This window comes from Hemitrygon akajei, chromosome 5 (genome assembly GCF_048418815.1).
Source record: "Hemitrygon akajei chromosome 5, sHemAka1.3, whole genome shotgun sequence".
Lineage (NCBI taxonomy): Eukaryota > Metazoa > Chordata > Chondrichthyes > Myliobatiformes > Dasyatidae > Hemitrygon > Hemitrygon akajei.
In genome coordinates, this window is record NC_133128.1 from 20592421 (window position 1) to 20612657 (window position 20237).

The window sequence follows — 20237 nt, forward strand, 5'->3', positions numbered from 1 at the left end:
ATAGATTAAAGACTATTCACTGTCCTATGCCCTCTTGATGGCACCTCACACAGCAAGCAGGACCATACCCGCAAAATTCTACTGAATGTTCATCTTTCTACATGGGAAGGGTTAACAATTGTGACTCAGTACAGTCAGAATCATAACCTTCATGCTTCAACAAAAATGGTGTAATTTGTAACTCTAAATGCAGTGGAAGGACATTGAGGAATAAGTTGACGCAGAAGATCTTAATCAACATTTTATTCTTTCTTGCCAGGAACCCCTTCCTCAAATGTGACCAAAGTAGAAGACCAGCCTCGACAACCAATAGGTACATGAAATTGTAGATTGTAAACTATGCTGTGCTAGTATGATCAGCCTGTTTTGAACAAGTCTTTGAACCAGAGAGCTGATTCGTAAAGCTGTTTGCCCTCAGCCAACTTATTTATAGCAATCAAAAGACGTAAGCAAGAACAATTTTTGGTGTTAAGTTCCTACTTTAAAGCAATGTGTTATCACATTCTCTGCAATTACCGATTTCAAAGTAACACTTTTCCACAATTCTGTTAGTGACAACAAGTCCTCGCTCATTTTCTCTGTTAGAAGGAATTTTGTATTTGAAAACACTCCACGCTGAGAAAATCTGACTCTGGAAATAGCAATGGATGTGATAAATGTGGATAATACTGAGGCTGCACATCTCTTTTAATTCACATATATTGGTGATAGCACTGACAATGATCCAGATCATTGAAAGGGGAATTGTGGCCCAAAATATAAATTTTGAACTTTTTTCAGTTTTTAATCTTAAAGTGCAATTGAACTCATGGGCCAAAATCCATGGGATTTTCCTTGTGCATTATGTTTTATGAAGTTGTAAATGTTCTTTATAAGTTTATTAATTATCTTATGTATTTGTCACTCAGAAAAAATTATTCCTCTTACCTTTCCTTAACTCCATTGGTAGTGTTGTGAAATATGACATGCTGATAATGGTGGACAGATTAAAGTGTTCTGCCTGTTATCTTAACAGATTTAATAACTCATTTATCTGAAACTGGTTACTTCTAGTTGGTAGAATTAATTTGAAGTTAACTTTGTATAAAACCTTGTACAATGTTAAGTGGAAGGTACATTGAGCATACTTTCTACAAACTTTAATGCTGTTTTTAAAAGGATTACTTTAAAAATCATTGGGACCTACAAAACTGTCCGTTCCCTCATATCAAAATAACGGACACAAGGCATTTCCAAGTTCAGAGTAAATTTATTATCAAAGTACGTGTATGTCACCATTATACAACTCTGAGATTCATTTTCTTTCAGGCATTCACAGTAGAACAAAGAAGTACAATAGTATCAATGAAAACCTACACACAATGGCTGACAAGCAATGTGCAAAAAAAGACGAATTGTACAAATACATAAAGACAATAAAATACATACGTACATACTTTGTACATACATAAATGGATGAATGAATGCCTAGAATATGAGTTGGAGAATCCTGAAAGTGAATCCATTCTGTCAGTTCTATCATTTTGTCAATTGTACTGATTATAACCCTTCAAAAAATTGCTTCTAATTAAACTCACAATTTTTAGAGTCAAAAATTATGATTTAAGTTCATTCTTGGTTGCTAGTACTGTGGGCATCCACAGCATTCTTCTTATGATATTTAGTTCCATTTAGGTCAGTATAAAAGGTGAGTGATACTTTCACAGAAATTATAATAACCAAAAATTGGAAATATAGGTTTTAATTCCTTTTATAAGGTATTAAATATTAAAAAAGAATATTAATTTCCTGTTGTAGACCAATGGGATTTTTAACATATTCAGTATATTTTTAGAGTCATTTAAAATTAATTACTGTTGCTAAAAACAGTGCCAGCTTCACTAATAAAATTACAAAAACATACCGAACATAAGTACGAGTGTTGCAAAGAAAAAAAAAATTCTGATATATTACCTGATTGCACTTGTACAAGAAAGATTTCACAACAGTGATTATGCAAGCATATTTGGCTAGAAAGTTGTTTCTCCAAACAACTCTGACAAACCAGCTGAATTTCAAGTGTGAGATATGGCTAGATCATTATTTGCATGTCAAAGAAGAAGCAAATCTACTGATTTAGAATAGTCAATGTGAAAATGTTATACAAACTAAAGAAGCAAATGATCGCCATTATCGGCAGAAGTTATTTTCATTTGCCCAATTTTACTCACTGATTTCTTGTTACGACCTAGGCTACGTCCACACGAGACTGGATAAATCCATAACTGAAGCTTTTTCTCTTCGTTTTGACCCTCTGTCCACACCGAAATGACGTTTTCCTCCACCGAAAATGGAGCTTTTCTAAAATGTCCTCCAGAGTGTGTAAATTTGAAAATGCCAGTTGGGCAGAGTAGTGTGGACGGGGTAACCGGAAATTTCTAAAAACATTGTCATGATGTGCCGGAACAGATGCTGGTGGCAGCGCGGCATTTCATTGTTTTCCTGAACGCAACCTAACAATTTCAGAACAGACAGCAACGAGACAGAAGCCAGAAGAGTTAGAAATGTACTCACCAAATACTTTGACCCATATCTTACTGAATAAATAAGTATACTCATTTTGCCCTGTTTTCTGTCCTTGCTCATATGAAGGTGGTTTACCTACTTATGCAAGTACTTCTCTGACAATAGAAGTGTAACAGCCTAATGTAACATTGTATGGAAATACAAGATAACACTGATGCAGACATGTTTTATACATTTAGCAAGGTGCTTTATTAGTACAACAGAGTTAGTCAGTTTTTCAATGTTCGTCGTCAGCCAGGTCAATCTGTCCGTGAACTCCCTGTCGGTTGCCTCTGTACACTCCAGTATTTGTGATTTTTTTTGTTTTAAATCCTCCTGTGCGAGAGCCAACAGCTGTCTGTCATTTGGCAATATCCTTTTAAGTTTTTCTAGTCTGTAACTGCACAAACACACACTTTCACAGCGAGATTCGACACCAAACATGTCGCTTGTTTTCTGTAGACGTGTCCTGCGTTTGCCCAGTAGGAGAAGCTTCACCCAAATATGGGTTTTAATGTGGGCGGAGGTATTTTCAAAAACGCCTGGTGTGGACGCCTATCATTTTTATGTGAAACTGACGTTTTCAAAATTATCTGGTCTAGTGTGGATGTAGCCCTAGTTTGATTAAGACTTTTAATAGATAGTCATCTTTTCCATGTTCAAAGTTTAAAGTTGACAGTGTCAATGTTGCATGCAATTGAGCAAAGGAATTGGGGATGAAAGATTGAGAAGGAGTCATGGCAGTGATGGACAGAGATGGGAGAATGGAGATCTGATTATATCCACTCCTGATATCCAAATGTATTTTCCATTCAGTAAGTGACATGGGATGTTAAAGGGCCTGGAGTAATATTCCCTGGTCCAGGGATCAGAGCATTCTCCAGACTGACTGCCTTATCTGAAAATGGCTAACAGAACATGTCAAAGAACATTTGAACGTCTCTGGTCCATGTGGTTCAGAAATTCTACACGTGGTACATTAACTGACTGAATCTGCAGAAGAATGCAGATACTTCATACCCTATTAACTTCTGTAATACAAGTCTTATAATTACACTGGACAGCAAATTTTTTCAAAAGTGATGCTTTCTCAGAATTTTGTTCTGGTTAGGAAAGACCACTTGAAGCTGAATACAAATGCAATCTCAGGCTACTTGTGTCATGTATGAATTTGGAAAAGCAAGAAATTAACTCTTGAGCATAATGCATTTAATTGCATAACAGTGCTGACACTTTACAGTAGTTTAACTAAGCTAACAATATTTTTTTGATGATTTTCATTTGTACTCAGTGTCTGAGGCTGCTCACTTAAGAGTCCATCAATAATCAGCCGGCATCGGTGGATTCCATTTGCCCCGATACTGTTTCTCCATGACCGCAATCTCCTGGTGAAATCTTTCACTATGCTTATCACTGACAGCGCCAAGATTTGCGAGGAAGAAATCTAAATGGGAATGCAGTAAATGAATCTTTAGTGACATGTTGCATTTCATGGTTTTGTATGCTTGAAACATGTTGTCAACCAGCTACAATTAGTCTGGTGCTCTGTAGTTGCCAAGAGAGTATCTTCCATGCAATTTTCTCAGGTCCCTCTAACAATTCTTTGAATTGCCTGTCACTGATGATCTGTTTGATTTGTGGACCAGCAAAAGTACCTTCCTTAATCTTGGCATCAGTTATTCTGGGAAACATCTGTCTCAAATATCGAAATCCCTCACAGGAGTGTTTGTGCCTGGTAATAGCAGATTCCATCTTTGCATTCTTGAACCCAAGTCTCCGACCAGGTCATTTAACTCAGATTGAATTGTCAGATGAGGGTCACTTGGCATAATGGGTTCAAAATCTGTATCGTTATCAGTGTAGTTTTCCATTCCTGGCTCGTGCATCATGGCATCTTTGTCTGCCTCTTCTTGGCTCCATGTCTCTGGTGGCTTTAGTACTGGAAGACTATCATCAAACGGCACAGGTGTCATGGCAGAAGGGAGATTGGGGTGTTCATAGGATTTCTTGTTTTTAGCAAAGAAACTAGACACATTGGTCAGACAGAAGTAGCAGTCTGTCACATGATCCTTCTGCTCTTGCCATATCTTCGGGACGGCAAACAGCGTTGACTTCTGAATACCTCTGAGCCAAGCTCTAAGATCAACAGTGCATGTTGTACAACCAACCTGAGGAGACCAGACTTTGTCTCAGTCGCCAATTTTAAGGCCAAGGTAGAATTCATAGACTTTCTTAATAAGAGGAGTCATTTGAGATTTAAGCATATACGCGCCACAAGTATAACAGAAAGTATTGCGGCGTTTGCAACATTGGCGAGACATTTTGCTATCACAGATACTCCTGAAAATACAATTACTTTATTATAATGAGTATACGCAATATGCTATGTGCATAGAGCATAAACGGCAACCTGATCGCAAACGGGTATACACGTTAACGCAATGCATGAGCGTGATGCTTTTCTAAAACCTGTCCTGGCATTGCAGCATCCGCCCTGCCTAAGCATGCCCTTGCATGCTGGAAAAGATGGAAAATGTTTCCGTTTACATTGTGGGCAACATCTTAATTGACTTGAATTATGAATTGAAATAACAAATATAGGCAATGTAAAAACAACAGTGAATGATAGGGAAATTTCATGATTTTCACACCAAAGTCCATAAGAAACACCCAAAAGTATTCAGGAAGCAAAATCTATGTTGTCCAGTGTTATGTTTCATAAGTATTTTAACAATATTCTGAATTAAGTCACATTGTGAATATTTATTCCAATTTTAGCAGATCCCTATCAGATTCTTGGGCCAACAAGCAGCCGACTTGCAAACCCAGGTATGTTAAGAGTAGCAAAAAGCAGCTTTAATGGAAGAATAAAAGTGAATGCATTTCCTGGTTAATTCTTGTCTCAATCTCCATCCTTAATTTACCATTGAGATGGTTTTCACTGTTATAATCCATTTCTTTATTTCTATCACCAATACTGTAAAGCACCATACCTCGGTCAGCCTCTGTAGCATTGTTATTTTTCTTATAGTTTATCTTTGCTATGCTTGCTTGGATTTTTATACAATCACCTGTGTACTTGCAATTGTTCAGTGAATTTTCCAGCAATTACAGTACAGTTGCTTCTGTATTTTTCTAGAAATTTCTTAGTTTCTTGGTAGCATGAATCTGGCTATTTTTTAGTTTCATTGCTATCACTGAAATTTGCTGTTATCTTTATTCTCTTATGAAATTACCACAACTACTTTTTGTCATGGGTCTGTTCTTTCTTTTTTGACCTTTCTTCTTCTTTGCTCTTGTAACATTTAATAAAGTGGCCTAAGTAACAAGTTTAATGCCTCATTGTTGACTTTCAAAGAACCTTTAGATCGCAAAATCATTGGGATCCAACAACTTTATCTTCCCACTTACCTTTCCCCAGTTTCTGTCTTATAGATCTTGAACTTATCCCCCCCCCCCCCACCTTAATAACAGTGAAATATTTGCGGTACAGTATTGAAGTTTCCTCAGTAATGATTTGGCCTAATACCATTCTTCGCTCTATTTCAGGGAGTGGTCAAATTCAGCTGTGGCAGTTCTTGCTGGAGCTTCTGTCGGACAGCTCCAATGCCAACTGCATTACCTGGGAAGGGACCAACGGAGAATTCAAGATGACTGACCCAGATGAAGTTGCAAGACGTTGGGGAGAGAGGAAGAGCAAGCCCAACATGAACTACGACAAGCTGAGCAGGGCCTTGCGTTATTACTACGACAAGAACATCATGACCAAGGTCCATGGCAAGCGCTATGCTTATAAGTTTGACTTCCATGGGATTGCACAAGCCTTGCAACCCCACCCACCTGAGTCTTCTGTGTACAAGTACCCAACAGATATTTCATACATGAGCTCCTATCATGCGCATCAGCCAAAGATGAATTTTGTGGCTCCCCATCCTCCTGCTCTACCTGTGACATCATCTAGTTTCTTTGCAGCTCCAGGTCCGTACTGGAATTCTCCCACTGGAAGTATCTACCCAAACGCCAGACATCCTGCCACCCATATGCCACCTCATCTTGGCACATACTATTGAACAACGCTCATATTTTCGATTAAGACTTGGGTTACTGCTCTGGGAATGCAACACTGTGTTACTAACTATGGACTTTTTTTAATTGGAGAAATAAAACCAAAGTTTAGACTCTAGCTATACACAAATACTGAAGATAAGTCTCGAATACTGGAAGAGATAAAACCGTGTGTTGACTAATTAGAAGCAAACTTGATACATGTCTGTGGAAGTTTGGAGTTAAGTTACTGAAAGAGCAGTATTTTATAAAGAGCACATGCTATAAGACAAAGAATTAAGGATCAGGTACCTGATCGCTGTTGACAATCAGGAAGAAATAAGTGTTACATGGAATGCGATATTGAGAGTAAGGAATTTGAGAAGCAAAGATCAACACACAGCAAAAGAAAACCAATGTTAAAATTATATAAAAGTAGGATCTTACCGACGAGAGACTTGACATGTAACTTCTTGGATGTTCCTCAGTAGTTAAACTCTTGCTTTCTGAAATGAAGTATTTATACCTTCTGAAATTTATTTGTTAACAGGATTTATCATTCTAAATATATTAAAAACAAAATTTGTGGAAGATACCTCCAAAACTTGGGAGGGTGTTGGACAATACTGCAATGATTTGGTACAATGATTTCTTACTTTGCATGGTTTGAGCCAAACATTTGGAAATGAGTACGTGCAGAAGGCTACGTGATGGATTGGTAATTATGCAAGAGCAATGAAGTAGGAGAACATTTAGGAAGAAAAGAATGAACTGGTGTGTGTTTTCTTTTGCGAGCGGACATGCAAAATCAAGAAAATATCAATTGGATGTAAAGAGATTCTCCAAAGAAGTCACCAAAAACAGATGAATTTTCACAGTCATAATTAATGAAGGGAAATACAGAAGGAGAAGACAAAACAGAAATCTGGAGCCAAAACACTTCATCATACAATGAATTAAAAAAAACATCTCTAAGAATTGGAAAACTGGGATTATCTGGAATTATAACGTTATGAAAAAAATCGGGATCTTGTGAATGTGCTTGATGTAAAATTGATCAAGACCTGAAACTTGGGGTTTTAACATTTTTATACCAGCACATTTGGGGCTGGGAGGAGCCCACTGTCAAACCTGAGGAGATTTCAATGCATTTTTTTTAAACCTAGGCGGTCGCCAGATGTGAAGAGTCGCGAACGCTGTGCGTTTGTAAGAAATAAGTATTCAAATCAAGGTTATTTGCATTTTATATTGTAAACTTATTATGTAACTTATGCATTTATATATTCCTTTGTTTTCTGACACTACGAGTTGACCTCGGCCAACCATGGACACCAAAATATTAAAAAAAAACAAAAACAGAAAAAAAAGAAAAAGTAAAAAAGATGATGCGCGATTAAATGTTACAGCCTTGATTTATAACTCTTTTTAATGAAATATGCTTTATGTTTACATATGAAACTCTTAGCACATAGGATGCAAATTATATATGTATTAAAGTAAGCCTGGCTTTCATTTCAGAGTTTGTTTTCCCATGGTAACTTATACCTCAAGCTTATGACAACATTTTTTGTGTGGTCATGTAAGGTGGGTGGGAGGGATGGGAGAATGGTTGGTGCATTGGTCAACGAAAGGAATGAAAACCCTAACTACATGTAGGTAACTTTTGATATCTAATAGGTGGATCTAATCACCTTAAAAGATGGGGCATTGTTACAAAAGCTAATTAATTAAAATAATCATGTAATTGTTTTTCAATAAAAGTAATTTTATTGATACTGTGCCAAAAAAAAAAACAGATATTTGAAGTATTCTCATTTTAAGAGAATATTGACTGTACACTTTCTGTGATATGGCCAAAATAACAGTCTGCAGCAAGTGTAATTAGTAATTGTGGAGTCACCCACTAGTAGCAAATAAAAGTACAGCTTGTTCTTGTGAGTCAAAAGCAGTGGATTGGTTAAGAAGATTTCTGCAGCTGAGTCTGCCCACTAGTAGCAAAGAAACAAGTATAACTTGGTTTTGAGGATCAAAAATAGTGGATGGGTTAAGAAGATTTCTGCAGCTGAGTCCTTGGAGCCAAAATTCTTCTTACCTACAATAAATAATGCATGCACAAATGTAAAACAACAGAGTTGTACGTTAAATGTAGTTCCTTGCTACATTTGGGCCGTGTCATCCAGAGTATCATGCCATCTGAACTCTCGGTTGAAGCAGTGTGTGATTGCTTTTGCAGGGATCGCTCTTTGCTTTGGAGTCCAGTCAGTTACTGACTTCCACTGCAGTGTGCATTTGCACTGTGACAGTGGCATGGGTGTAATAAAAGAATATTCCATGCTGTAGCAATAATGTATATGTACCCTTATTTTTTTCTTCAATTCCCTAGACAATTTTACTTAAGAACAACATGCACATGTACAACATGTACATGTACAACAATACTGATCTGATCAGGGAATGTGATATTTGCAGAGTGATGTTTAAGTTTCTAAAATCTTATATTTTTCTAAGAATGCATTTGGACTCAGCCAGGGAGCTCACCTCCCAAGATTTCTTCAAGAAAACTAGAGGAAGAATGGGAGGACCATGAAATGTTTGTGTCATTGAGGAAGATAGAAAAAGTAATCTGCATAGGAATTTCTTTTTGCCTTGACAGAAACTAAGGTGATAACCAGCTGCCTTGGGGCTGCCAGACTTTGTTGAAAACTGAGTTGGAAAAAGTACTTTTAAAGTCTGTCTACTTTTGTTCCCAAAACAAAATCTGTAATGTACACGGTATAGTGAAGATTAAATTTTGAAGGTGCATATCCTGGCTTTAAATAAAATAAACGGTTACACAGCACAATACGTGCAGTGTCACAGTCTGTCTATTATTACTTTTCATTTTTCTAACAGCTACATAAGCACTCACTCTCTTGTATTAAAAAATATTCAAATTGCCTGCCATTTATCTTACATTATGCAATAAGAAAGGAAGCCATTTGGTCCAACCAGATGAGCCCAGGTTACCTCAAACCAACCCAATTCCACTAAAAGGCCTCTGAGCTATTTGCCTCAATTATTTCAAGTGCTGGCAAATTCTGACTAACCTCTGGGTGACTGAATTTAAAGGCACTGTCATAAAATCAAGTCGACCTGAAAATTTTGTACCGCTGTGAGTTTAAACGGCCTTCAGATTAGATGAAGGGCAATGGAGGGGAGAGGGGGCGTCAATAACGTCGAAGTGGAATTTAATGATGGATAGGAAATGTGTTAACCTGCTGTGGGATAACACATGCCTGGGTTGCACTTCATCTGGTTTAGTTTCAGCCAGAATCTCAGAAGATGAACTAAGGGTGTGTATTCCAGGAGAACATCAGGGTGCGCAGAGATGGACACTGAAGAGAAAATAGGCAGATGTGTGAGAAAAACGGACAAAAGATAGGCATGTGGAAACTGGCCTCATCGTCACACAGATGCAGATGATTGAAATAAAAACTGCTAGGTTATTTTAGTCAGGATTCAGGTATTGGAATTAGTTCATTAGGAATTGATAAACTAAATCTAGTATACAAACATAATTGTTCTTGCAAAAGAGGGGAACAAACAGATTCTTTGGAGTACCTTGACTTTCAGAATAGATTAGAAATGTTCTCACATGGTGCACCGTTCATATATTCGATACAACTGTAACTCTTACCAAGAAAATATTTAGTAAAGGAAATCATGGACATGCAACATGATTAATGAAAGCTGTGGTTTTCTCTGTTTCCTCCATCTGTATAATGCACTATCATACACAAGCACCTGGACATGCTCGGGGTGGTGCTGGAGGTAAATACAATCGAGGCATGTAAGAGGCCCTGAGGTGGTCACATAGCAGGGAATTGAGAAATATAGACAATGTGTAGGCAGGGGGATTATTTTTGTTAGGCATTTAATTACTAGTTTAATTAGATCAGTACAACATTGTACCAATGTTCCAGTGCTGTACTGTTCTATGTCCTATGATTTATGATCTAAGCCTAAGGTTCTTGTCCATACTTGGGCCAAGGGCACAGTGAACCATATATGCTGAATTAAGTATTCACTGTACACAAGGACAACAATCATAATTAGATGGAGGTTTTTCTGAGTAGATTCCAGTGCTTCAAGCCTATTGCTGGGAATGTCAGTCTCTTTTATCCCTGGATCGTAGGAGAATGAGGGAAGATTTGATAGAGGTATACAAAATAATGAGGTATAGAAAAGGTAAATGCAAGCAGGCCTTACTGGATAAGGACAAGGGTGGGAGGGATTTGGAAGGCTATGGTCCGGGTGTGGGCCAGTGGGAATGGGCAGAATAACAGTTTTTTAAAGACTAGAAGGGCCAAAGGTCCTGTTTCTGTGTTGCAGTGTTCAATTTCTCTGTGAGTATATCAGGACTCAGAATGTAGAGAGGAGATGGGGAAGGGGATGAGGCAAGTTAAAACAGATTGGACACATAAGAGACTATGGATGTTAGAACCTGGAATAAAAAAATGAGTGGCTACAGAAACTCAGTGAGTCCGACAGGTTCTATGGAGTGAGATAGACAGTGTTTCAGGTTCAGATGAAGGGTTTTGACCTGAAGTGTCAACTGCCCATTTTCCTTCTCAATTGCTGCCTAGCCTGTTGAGTTCTTCTGGCCACTTGTTCGTGCTCTTAAAGCAGACGATTATTTTGGCCCATATTACAGAAACCTAGAACTCTTCTAGTTGGGCCTCCCTGTAGCAGTAGGGGATGTCACAGACAGACAAACAGGTCTGAAAGAGAGTGGGATTCAGAATTAAAGGAGACAGGGCACAAGGGCTCACCCGATCTGCATTCGATTTAGGAAATTATACTCCAAAATCCCTGTGGCAGCTGAGTTTCAGACTCCAGCATCTTCAATCCTATCAGTTGTTCAAATAAATACAGTGCTGAAATATCTAAATATAGTGACCCTCACCTGGAATTCTCACAGAAACCAACACACTTATGGCACAACCTGCAAACCCTGATATGCCCCTGGAATAATTTGCGTGTACCAACATGCTACAGAATATTCTTGACACACTCATGGACGTCTTTAAGATATGGGAGGAAAGCCAAGCATCCGTAGGAAATTCATAGGGTCATCTGTAAATTATATTCATTTATTTATTTAGAGATACAGTGGGAATAGGCTCATTGGTCCCTTTGAATCACACTCTCCCAGCAACCTCCGACAATCCCGGTTAAGTTTAGCCCAATCATGGGACAATTTACAATGACCAATTAACTTACCCTGGGGGGAAACCAGAGCACCTAGGGAAAGCCCACGCATTCCATGGGGAGGACATATGAACTCCTTACAGAGGATGCCAAACTGCGACACAGCGAGCAGTAAAAGTGTCATGCTAATTACTTCGCTACCATGACATTTATTGAAGTCAATGCAAAACCTAGAGATGTTTGAGGTTAGCCACAATGGAGAAGCTTGGGCGAAAATAATCCTTGACAGAGACAATAGTTCTGATTTCACACAATGATATTTTACCAATCAGAGCATGTATGGAAAAGTTACATAAAGACAGAGTGAAGGTGGCAAGAGAAAGCTCCCTTTCCAACTTACCCTTTGGCCATTGAACGAAGCGGTCTGCCTGATTGTAATGGCTAAGGGACAAAAGAAAAACTTCCTCCAAATCTACTCCTTAAAATGCAGGCATTGAGTCTGGACGACAGCAATAGAGTTGTATCAAACCTGGGGAAATGGTTGTACATTTTACTTTCCCTCCTAATCAGTACATCTGTTTTTTGATTGAAATCTGAATGTGATTCTTTGCCTCTACTGATCCCAGCCACGGTGTCCTAGGTAGTGAAAAGATCACACAGGGATAACAGCACAGAAACAGGGGAAATGCGGCAGATAATTTCAGCAAACAAAGCCCTCAAAAAGAGCAATAATGATCTGTTATAATAGTGCTCTGGTTATACAAATGTAAGTCATCTCCATCTTTATTGGAGAATGAAGGTGGACAATTTAACCCCTAGAGATTGCTCTATCATTTAGTCTGATTCATACAGAGCCTTGACCTGACACAGGAAGAGTAGGCGTAGGCCACTGAGCCCCTCAGGTCCGCTCCACCATTTGTAAAGTTCATGACTGAACTTCTATTTTAGAGACATTTTCCAGCAGCAACTTCATATCATTTATTACAATGGTTCCCTTTAATATCAGAGAATGTTATACAGTATACAACCTGAAGTTCCTACTCTTCACAGACATCCACGGAACAGAAGAATGCTAGAAATGAATGACAGAAAAATGCCAGAAACCCAAAACCCCCTTCCCCCTCCCACATAGAAGCAGCAGCAAAGTATCAACTGACCCCCCCTCCACTCGTTCCATCAGAAAACATCAGCACCCCCACCACCCACCATGCAAGCAATAGTAAAGCCCAACAAGAGACCTTGATCTAGAGTCCATCAAAAACCATTGTTTATCCCAATAGTTCAACATCTCACAGGCTCTCCCTCTCTCTCTCTTTAAAGAGGGTGAGAGATATCGTTCCTTCCACAATGAGAGGGGAGGTCAACAGCTCGCTGTTTTGATGTTACCATCTGCAGCATCAATTTACTTCAAGTTCCCCCAACTCAAGAATCAGCAGCAAACTCTCTCTCACCATCAAGAGAGTGAGAGAGAGAGAGAGAGACAGAGAGAGCGATGGCTCGAGTGCAGAGGCCTCCAACAGCCGCACCTGCTGTCTCAATGCTCCGATCTCCTGCAACGTCTCGGTCACTAACAAGGAATTGGGTCACCTGCAGGGCCGCACAAGACCACACCCCGAAGGTGCATGTCTTTCAGCCACTCCTGGAGATATAAAAAATGCCAAGCCGCTTGGCGAGCTCCAAGAGCGGGAACCTACTGCCTACTGTAAATCATGGATGCCGACAGACCCCAGCCACCTTGGTATGGAAAGAAGAGTCATTAGAGGAAGAATTTAAAGTGTTTCACAGATTAGCTCGAAGAAATCCCCCTCTGGGGTCATCTTTAGCTTTGCCCCCTACTATCTAAAAGGTCTTTTAAGAGACTCTTAAATAGGTACATGGAGCTCAGAAAAATAAAGGGCTATGTGGGTAGGGAAATTCTAGGCAGTTTCTAGAGTAGGTTACATGGTGGGCTGAAGGGCCTGTAATGTGCTGTAGATTTCTATGTTCTTATGTTTCTATCTGTCATTAATGTTAAGAAACTAATCAAGTTCTGTCTTCAATGAGCACAATAAATTACCTTCCGCAAAATTAGGATCAGAATCGGAATTCCAAAGGTTCACAACATTTCCATGAAGAAAGTTCTCCTCATCTCAGCCTGAGCTGGATCATCCATGGTTAAATTTTATCTACACAAGAGATTCTGCAGATGCTGGAAATCCAGAGAAACACTCACAAAATGCTGGAGGAACTCAGCAGGACAGATGGCATCAATAGAAAAGAAAATTCTGTTGACATTTCAGGCTGAGACCCTTCAATTAATGAAGGGCCTCAGCTCGAAACATCAACTGTTTATTCCATTCCATAGATACTGCCTGACCTGCTGAGTTCCTCCAGAATTTTCTGTGTTGCTCTGAAATTTTGTTTCCTGGTATGGATGGCCAAGCGAGGGCAATAAACACCCCTACATCCAGCCTATCAAACCAGATCTGAATGTTCAACAAGATTGCCTTCCACTTTTCTAAAGAATAAATTTCACCTTTTCTCATACTTTCTTCATGTGACAAACTTGTCACATCGAATACGCCTTGATGCACCATCAATAACTCTCGGAGACGAGAGGCGAGATATAGGCTTTTATTGGCTGGAAGAAAGAACAAGCAGCAATTGACCACCACACTGCATCCTGGAGACTGAGGCCGGGGCTCAGGCCTCAATCACCTTTATACCGGGGTCCGTGGGAGAAGCCACAGGAGCAGTCAGCGGGGGGGGGGGGGGGGGGGGGGGGGGCATGTCCAGACAGGTATATGTAGTTCACCACACGCCTAGTGAATCTTCACTTCACTTCCATTCACACAAGTACATTCTGTTTTAGAGAAGGAAGCCAAGTATGTACCAATACTCCAGCTGTGGTATCTTTAAGGCCACAAAAATTATAATGATTAAATAATAATAATTAAAAATTAATTTTTTAAATTTAATTTCACTTGCAGTAAACTTTAACATAACATTTGCTCTTCTAGTTTAAGATGGTGCTGCTGAAGTTCAGCAACTACTTGTTGGTGGGCAATAAAACAAAGACTTTGCTATTTACATTTTTTTCCGGTAAATGATTACTGCAAACAGTGGCACTGACTGAATCAAATCATTGGAGCGTGATCCTGAGGGTGTATCAGATTGGCAAAGAATGAGAACCCACCTGAGGTTTGGACGGTTTAAGTGCTCGGCCAGATTGAAATGGTCAAAGTGTTGGGGTCGGAGGTGAGGGACGGTCCAGCTTGGCTTGCTGCTCTGCAGGGCTTGCTCATCTTGGTGCTGGACTGAGGCTATGGCCTGAAACTAGTAAACTTCGGGATCAGCTGCAGCGATGCCTAGCTTTGTGAGCATCGGTTCTGAATGCTGTTCACTTGCTTTTATTGCTTGCACGATTTGCTTCTCTCTCTCTCTCTCTCTGCACACTAGTTGCCTTTTTTCTATTGGGTTTCTTTGTTTTGTGGCTGTCTGTAAGGAGATGAATCTCAAGGTTGTGTAAAGTATACTTTGAACTTTTGAACTTTTCTCTCTTGTCAGCCTGTTGCACCTATATATTTCCCTTCAGTGACTTGTGTACAAGCACAACTAATCCCTTTCACAGCATCATTAATCATTTCTCGCTATTTAATAAATATTAGCATTTACTATTATGTGAACCAAAGTGGATGCTCTTCCATTTTTCCACATTATATTACATCTGCCATTTCCCGGTCAATCACTCAGCTTATTACTATGCTCAGAAGCCACTTTGCAATCCTCTTCCATATTCACAGTCCCACCTCGTTTAATATTCCCAGTAAACTTTCAGCCAAGTCATTGGTGTAGATTGTGAACAGCTGGGGTCCAAGCACTGATTCTCCATTTGTCACGGACTGCCAATCTGAGAATGATCCATTCATCGCTTTCTGTCTGATAACCAATCCTCAATCCATGTCAGTACATTATTATCCACAATCACCTGCGCTCTTACCTTGTTGACTAAACTCGTTGTGCAGGCTCTTTGTCAAAAGAGTTTGGACGATACAAATACCCTGCACTTCCTGGCCCTCTTCATTAAGATTTGTTATGTCACCAGTCCAGCAAATTGCTATTGGTGTATTGTGGTGAGCATCACTGCCTGCTCTGAAGACCACAATGCATAGGATTGAAAAAAGCTGCAGACTCTGATTTTTTTTGTAGACTCAGCCAGCTCCATCATAGGCACAAGCCTGCCCACCATCAAGGATACCTTCAAAAGGTGAGGCCTCAAGATGGTAGTGTCCATCATTAAAGAGCCCCACAATAATAACCATGCCTTCTTCTTGTTAGTGCATCAGGAAGGAGGTACAGGAGCATATGGATGCACACTTAGTGCTTCAGGACCAGCTTCTTCCCCTCAGCCATCAGATTTCTGAATGGTCCATGAACACTACCTCACTATTTTGCTCCTTTATTTGTACTGTTTATTTATTTATTTAGTATTTCTTATTGTAACCTACGTTTTTTATGTACTGCTCCGGCAAAACTACAAATTTCACAACATATGTCAATAATAATGAACCTGATTCTGATTCTGATTTTCAAAGAATCTCAGCAGATTAATTAAAAATGAGTTGCCTTTCATAAGTCCATGTTGGCTCTGCCTAATCCTGTTACTGTTTTCAATGTTTTTTATTATAATAGCATTAAAGACTCTTGCAGCTTCCCTTAGTCTGGCAAACAGATCAGTTCTTCCTATTTTCTCTCTTTCTAAAACAATGGGGTCAAATTTGCTGAACTCCAGTTGACAACAACAATCCCAGAATGCACAGAGACTTTGCAAGTGATACACGCAATGCCCATATCTCTGAAGTCACCTTCTTTAACACTATGCGCTGTATATTACTGCAACTCTCATGTTCAACGTCTTCTCTAGTATGATTTTTGTTTAACTTATTTAATTATCTGTAATCATACTGTTCAATCGTTTTAGATACATATATATCAATACATAAGAATGTACATTTTGGATAGTAAATATCAATGGAATATTATTTAATCTATTCAGTTCTATCAGTTCCTCAAACTTAATTGCATTAAGTTAACTGTTACAGTACCATGCTGTCTACCTCTTTTCTAACTTGGCCTTCCCACTTTATTTCTCTTTTTCTAGAATTCACTTTGAATCTGCATCGACTTTATTTCTTACATCCTTCACATACATGAGGAGTAAAAAGTCTTTATGTTACGTCTCCATCTAAATGTGCAATCATAGTAATTAATAATAATTTATAATAAATAGAACAGTCAATATAACATAGAAATAAACTCAAATCAGCGTGTGTTAATCAGTCTGATGGCCTGGTGGAAGAAGCTGTCCTCCTGGAACCTGCTGGTCCTGGCTTTTATGCTGCGGTACCGTTTCCTGGATAGTAGCAGCTGGAATAGATTGGGGTTCGGGTGACTCGGGTCCCTAATGATCATTTAGGCCTTTTTCTCACACTTAGCTTTGTAACTGTTCTGAATCATGGGAAGTTCTCAACGACAGATGCACTGGGCTGTCCACACCACTCTCTGCAGAGTCCTACAATTAAGGGAGGTACAGTTTCCATACCAGGCACTGATGCAGGCAGTCAGGATGCTCTCAATTGGGCCCCTGTAGAAAGTTCTTAGGATCTGGGGGCCCATACCAAATTTCCTCAACCATCTGAGGTGAAAGAGGCACTGTTGTGCCTTTTTCACCACACAGCTGGTGTGTACAGACCATGTGAGTTCCTTGGTGATGTGGATGCCGAGGAACTTGAAGCTGTTTACTCTCTCAACCCCAGATCCATTGATGTCAACAGGGGTTAGCCTGTCTCCATTCCTCCTGTAATCCACAACCAGCTCCTTTGTTTTTACAACACTGAGGGAGAGGTTGTTTTCTTGACACCGCTGTGTCAGAGAGATGACTTCTTCCCTGTAGGCCACTTTGTTATTGTTTGAGATTAGACCAATCATTGGCAAATTTAATTAGCAGATTAGAGCTGTGGGTGGTGACACAGTCATGGTATACAGGGAGTAAAGGAAGGGACTTATTACATAGCCCTCAGGGGCTCCTGTGTTGAGAGTCAGAGGGATGGAGGTGAATGAGCCCCTTCTTACCATCTGCCGGTGATCTGACAGGGAGTCCAGATCTGCAATACATCAGGCAGTTTTGTGTGTCTAGAATAATTTATGGTGTCTACTTTGATGAAGGTACCCTACCAATGCCTTTCATAATTTTATAAACTTATGCCATCTAATTTCTGAAAGGATATTGAACCCATGATATATATATATATATTAAATAATTCAGTTTTTCTTAAAGAAATATAAAGTATAGAAGCAGAATTAGGCCATTTGGCCCATCAATTCAGCCCCACCATTTCATCATGGCTGATCTAATTTTCCTCTCAGCTCCAGTCTCCTGCCTTCTCCCCGTATCCCTTCATGTCCTGACCAATCAAGAATCCATTTTTTTTTTAAATAAGGGCCCCAAATTTTCAAAAATGTTTCATATTTATCTCTTAAATTGTAAGTAATTTTTTCTAATGGAATACAGCCATAGATTTCTTTTTTCCAACAATCTATACTTAAATATGTATCTGATTTCCAAGTAATTGCAATAGCCTTTTTGGCTACAGCCAGTGCAATTTTTATGAATTCTTTCTGATATTTATTTAGTTTGAGTTTCGGTTTTGTCCCTTCAATATCACCTAGTAAAAGTAATATTGGATTATGAGGAAGTTGTATTCCCATAATTTGTTCCAATAAAAGTCTTAAATTTGTCCAAAAAGGTTGAATTTTAGAACAAGACCATGTAGAATGTAAAAATGTACCAGTTTCTTGGTTACATCGGAAACACTGGTCAGATAAACTTGGATTTAATTTATTTATTTTTTGTGGTGTAATATATAATTGATGTAAAAAGTTATATTGCACTAATCTTAACCGAACATTTATTGTATTTGTCATACTATCAAGACATAGTCTTGACCAATTTGTTTCTTCAATTTTAATATTCAAATCACTTTCCCATTTTTGTCTTGACTTATGGACTCCTTGTTTAATTGCCTGTTTTTGAATCAAATTATACATACAAGATATAATTTTTTTAATATTTCCTTTTTGAATTAAAATTTCTATTTCTTTAGATTTCGGCAATAACATTGTTTGACCTAGTTTTTCTCTTATGTAAGCCCTTAATTGAAAGTAACAAAATAAAGTGTTATTTGATACTTTATATTTATTCTTTAATTGATCAAATGACATTAATATACCTTCAAAACAATCTCCTATGTATTTAATCCCTTTTTGAAACCAATTATATAAAAGTTGATTGTCCATTGTAAAAGGAATAAGTCTATTTTGAATTAAAGATCTCTTTGCTAATAAAGATTTTTTTGTCTCATCATCAACATTTATCTTATTCCATAAATCAATCAAATGTTTTAATATAGGAGATTCTTTCTTTTCCCGTATCCATTTAGATTCCCATTTATATATAAAATCTTCTGGTACGTTTTCTCCTATTTTATCTAGTTCTATTCTAATCCATGCCGGTTTATCTTTCTCAAAAAAAGATGCAATAAATCTAAGTTGATTTGCTTTATAATAATTCTTGAAATTTGGAAGTTGTAACCCTCCTAGATCAAATTTCCATGTCAATTTTTCCAACGATATTCTTGACATCTTACCTTTCCAGAGAAACTTCCTCACATATTTGTTTATCTCTTGAAAAAATTTCTGGGGTAATTGTATTGGTAATGATTGAAATAAATATTGTAGTCTAGGGAATATATTCATTTTTATAGTATTTACTCTACCTACTAATGTTATTGGTAATGCCATCCATTTATCAAGATCTTCCTGAATTTTTTTCAAAAGTGGTGAATAGTTTAATTTGTATAAGTTTTTTATGTCATTGTCAACTCTTATACCTAAAAATTTTATACCATTTGCCGGCCATCTAAATTGAGTTATTAATCGACATTGACTATAGTCTCCATTAGTAAGAGGTAAAATTTCACTTTTATCCCAATTTACTTTATAACCTGATATTTTCCCATATTCTTCTAATCTATAAGATAATTTACCTAATAAATGTAATGGATCTGTTAAATAAAGTAGAACATCATCAGCAAATAAATTAATCTTGTATTCTTCCTGATTAACTCTGAAACCCTTAATATCTGGGTCCATTCTAATTACCGTAGATTTCGCACTACAGAGCGCACCTGATTAAAAGCCGCTGGCTCTAATTTTAGAAATAAAATCAATTTTGTACTTGTACAAGCCGCACCGGATTTTAGGCCGCACCGGATTTTAGGCCGCACCGGATTTTCGGCCGCAGGTGTCCCACGTTATAATATGAGATATTTACACAGAAAGATATTACACGTGAGGATTTTTTAACTTTTAATTAAATCCATATGGTAACATAAACAAATACATATTGCAAATGCTTTTTT

General features: G+C 38.3%; 1 protein-coding gene across 13 annotated transcripts in view; it reads left to right on the forward strand.

Annotated features, from left to right (window-relative positions):
• Window positions 1-9430, forward strand: part of erg (ETS transcription factor ERG) — a 278454-nt gene extending 269024 nt beyond the window's left edge. For 10 of the 13 annotated variants that reach the window (XM_073044969.1, XM_073044963.1, XM_073044965.1 and 7 more), the window contains 3 exons: window positions 260-313; window positions 5323-5373; window positions 6094-9430. In XM_073044969.1, the coding sequence (XP_072901070.1) occupies window positions 260-313; window positions 5323-5373; window positions 6094-6614 (626 nt within the window). In that variant the 3' untranslated portion in view covers window positions 6615-9430. The remainder of the gene's footprint in view (window positions 1-259; window positions 314-5322; window positions 5374-6093) is intronic. The other 3 variants (XM_073044967.1, XM_073044972.1, XM_073044975.1) reach the window with 1 other exon arrangement.
• The last annotated feature ends 10807 nt before the right edge of the window (window positions 9431-20237 follow it).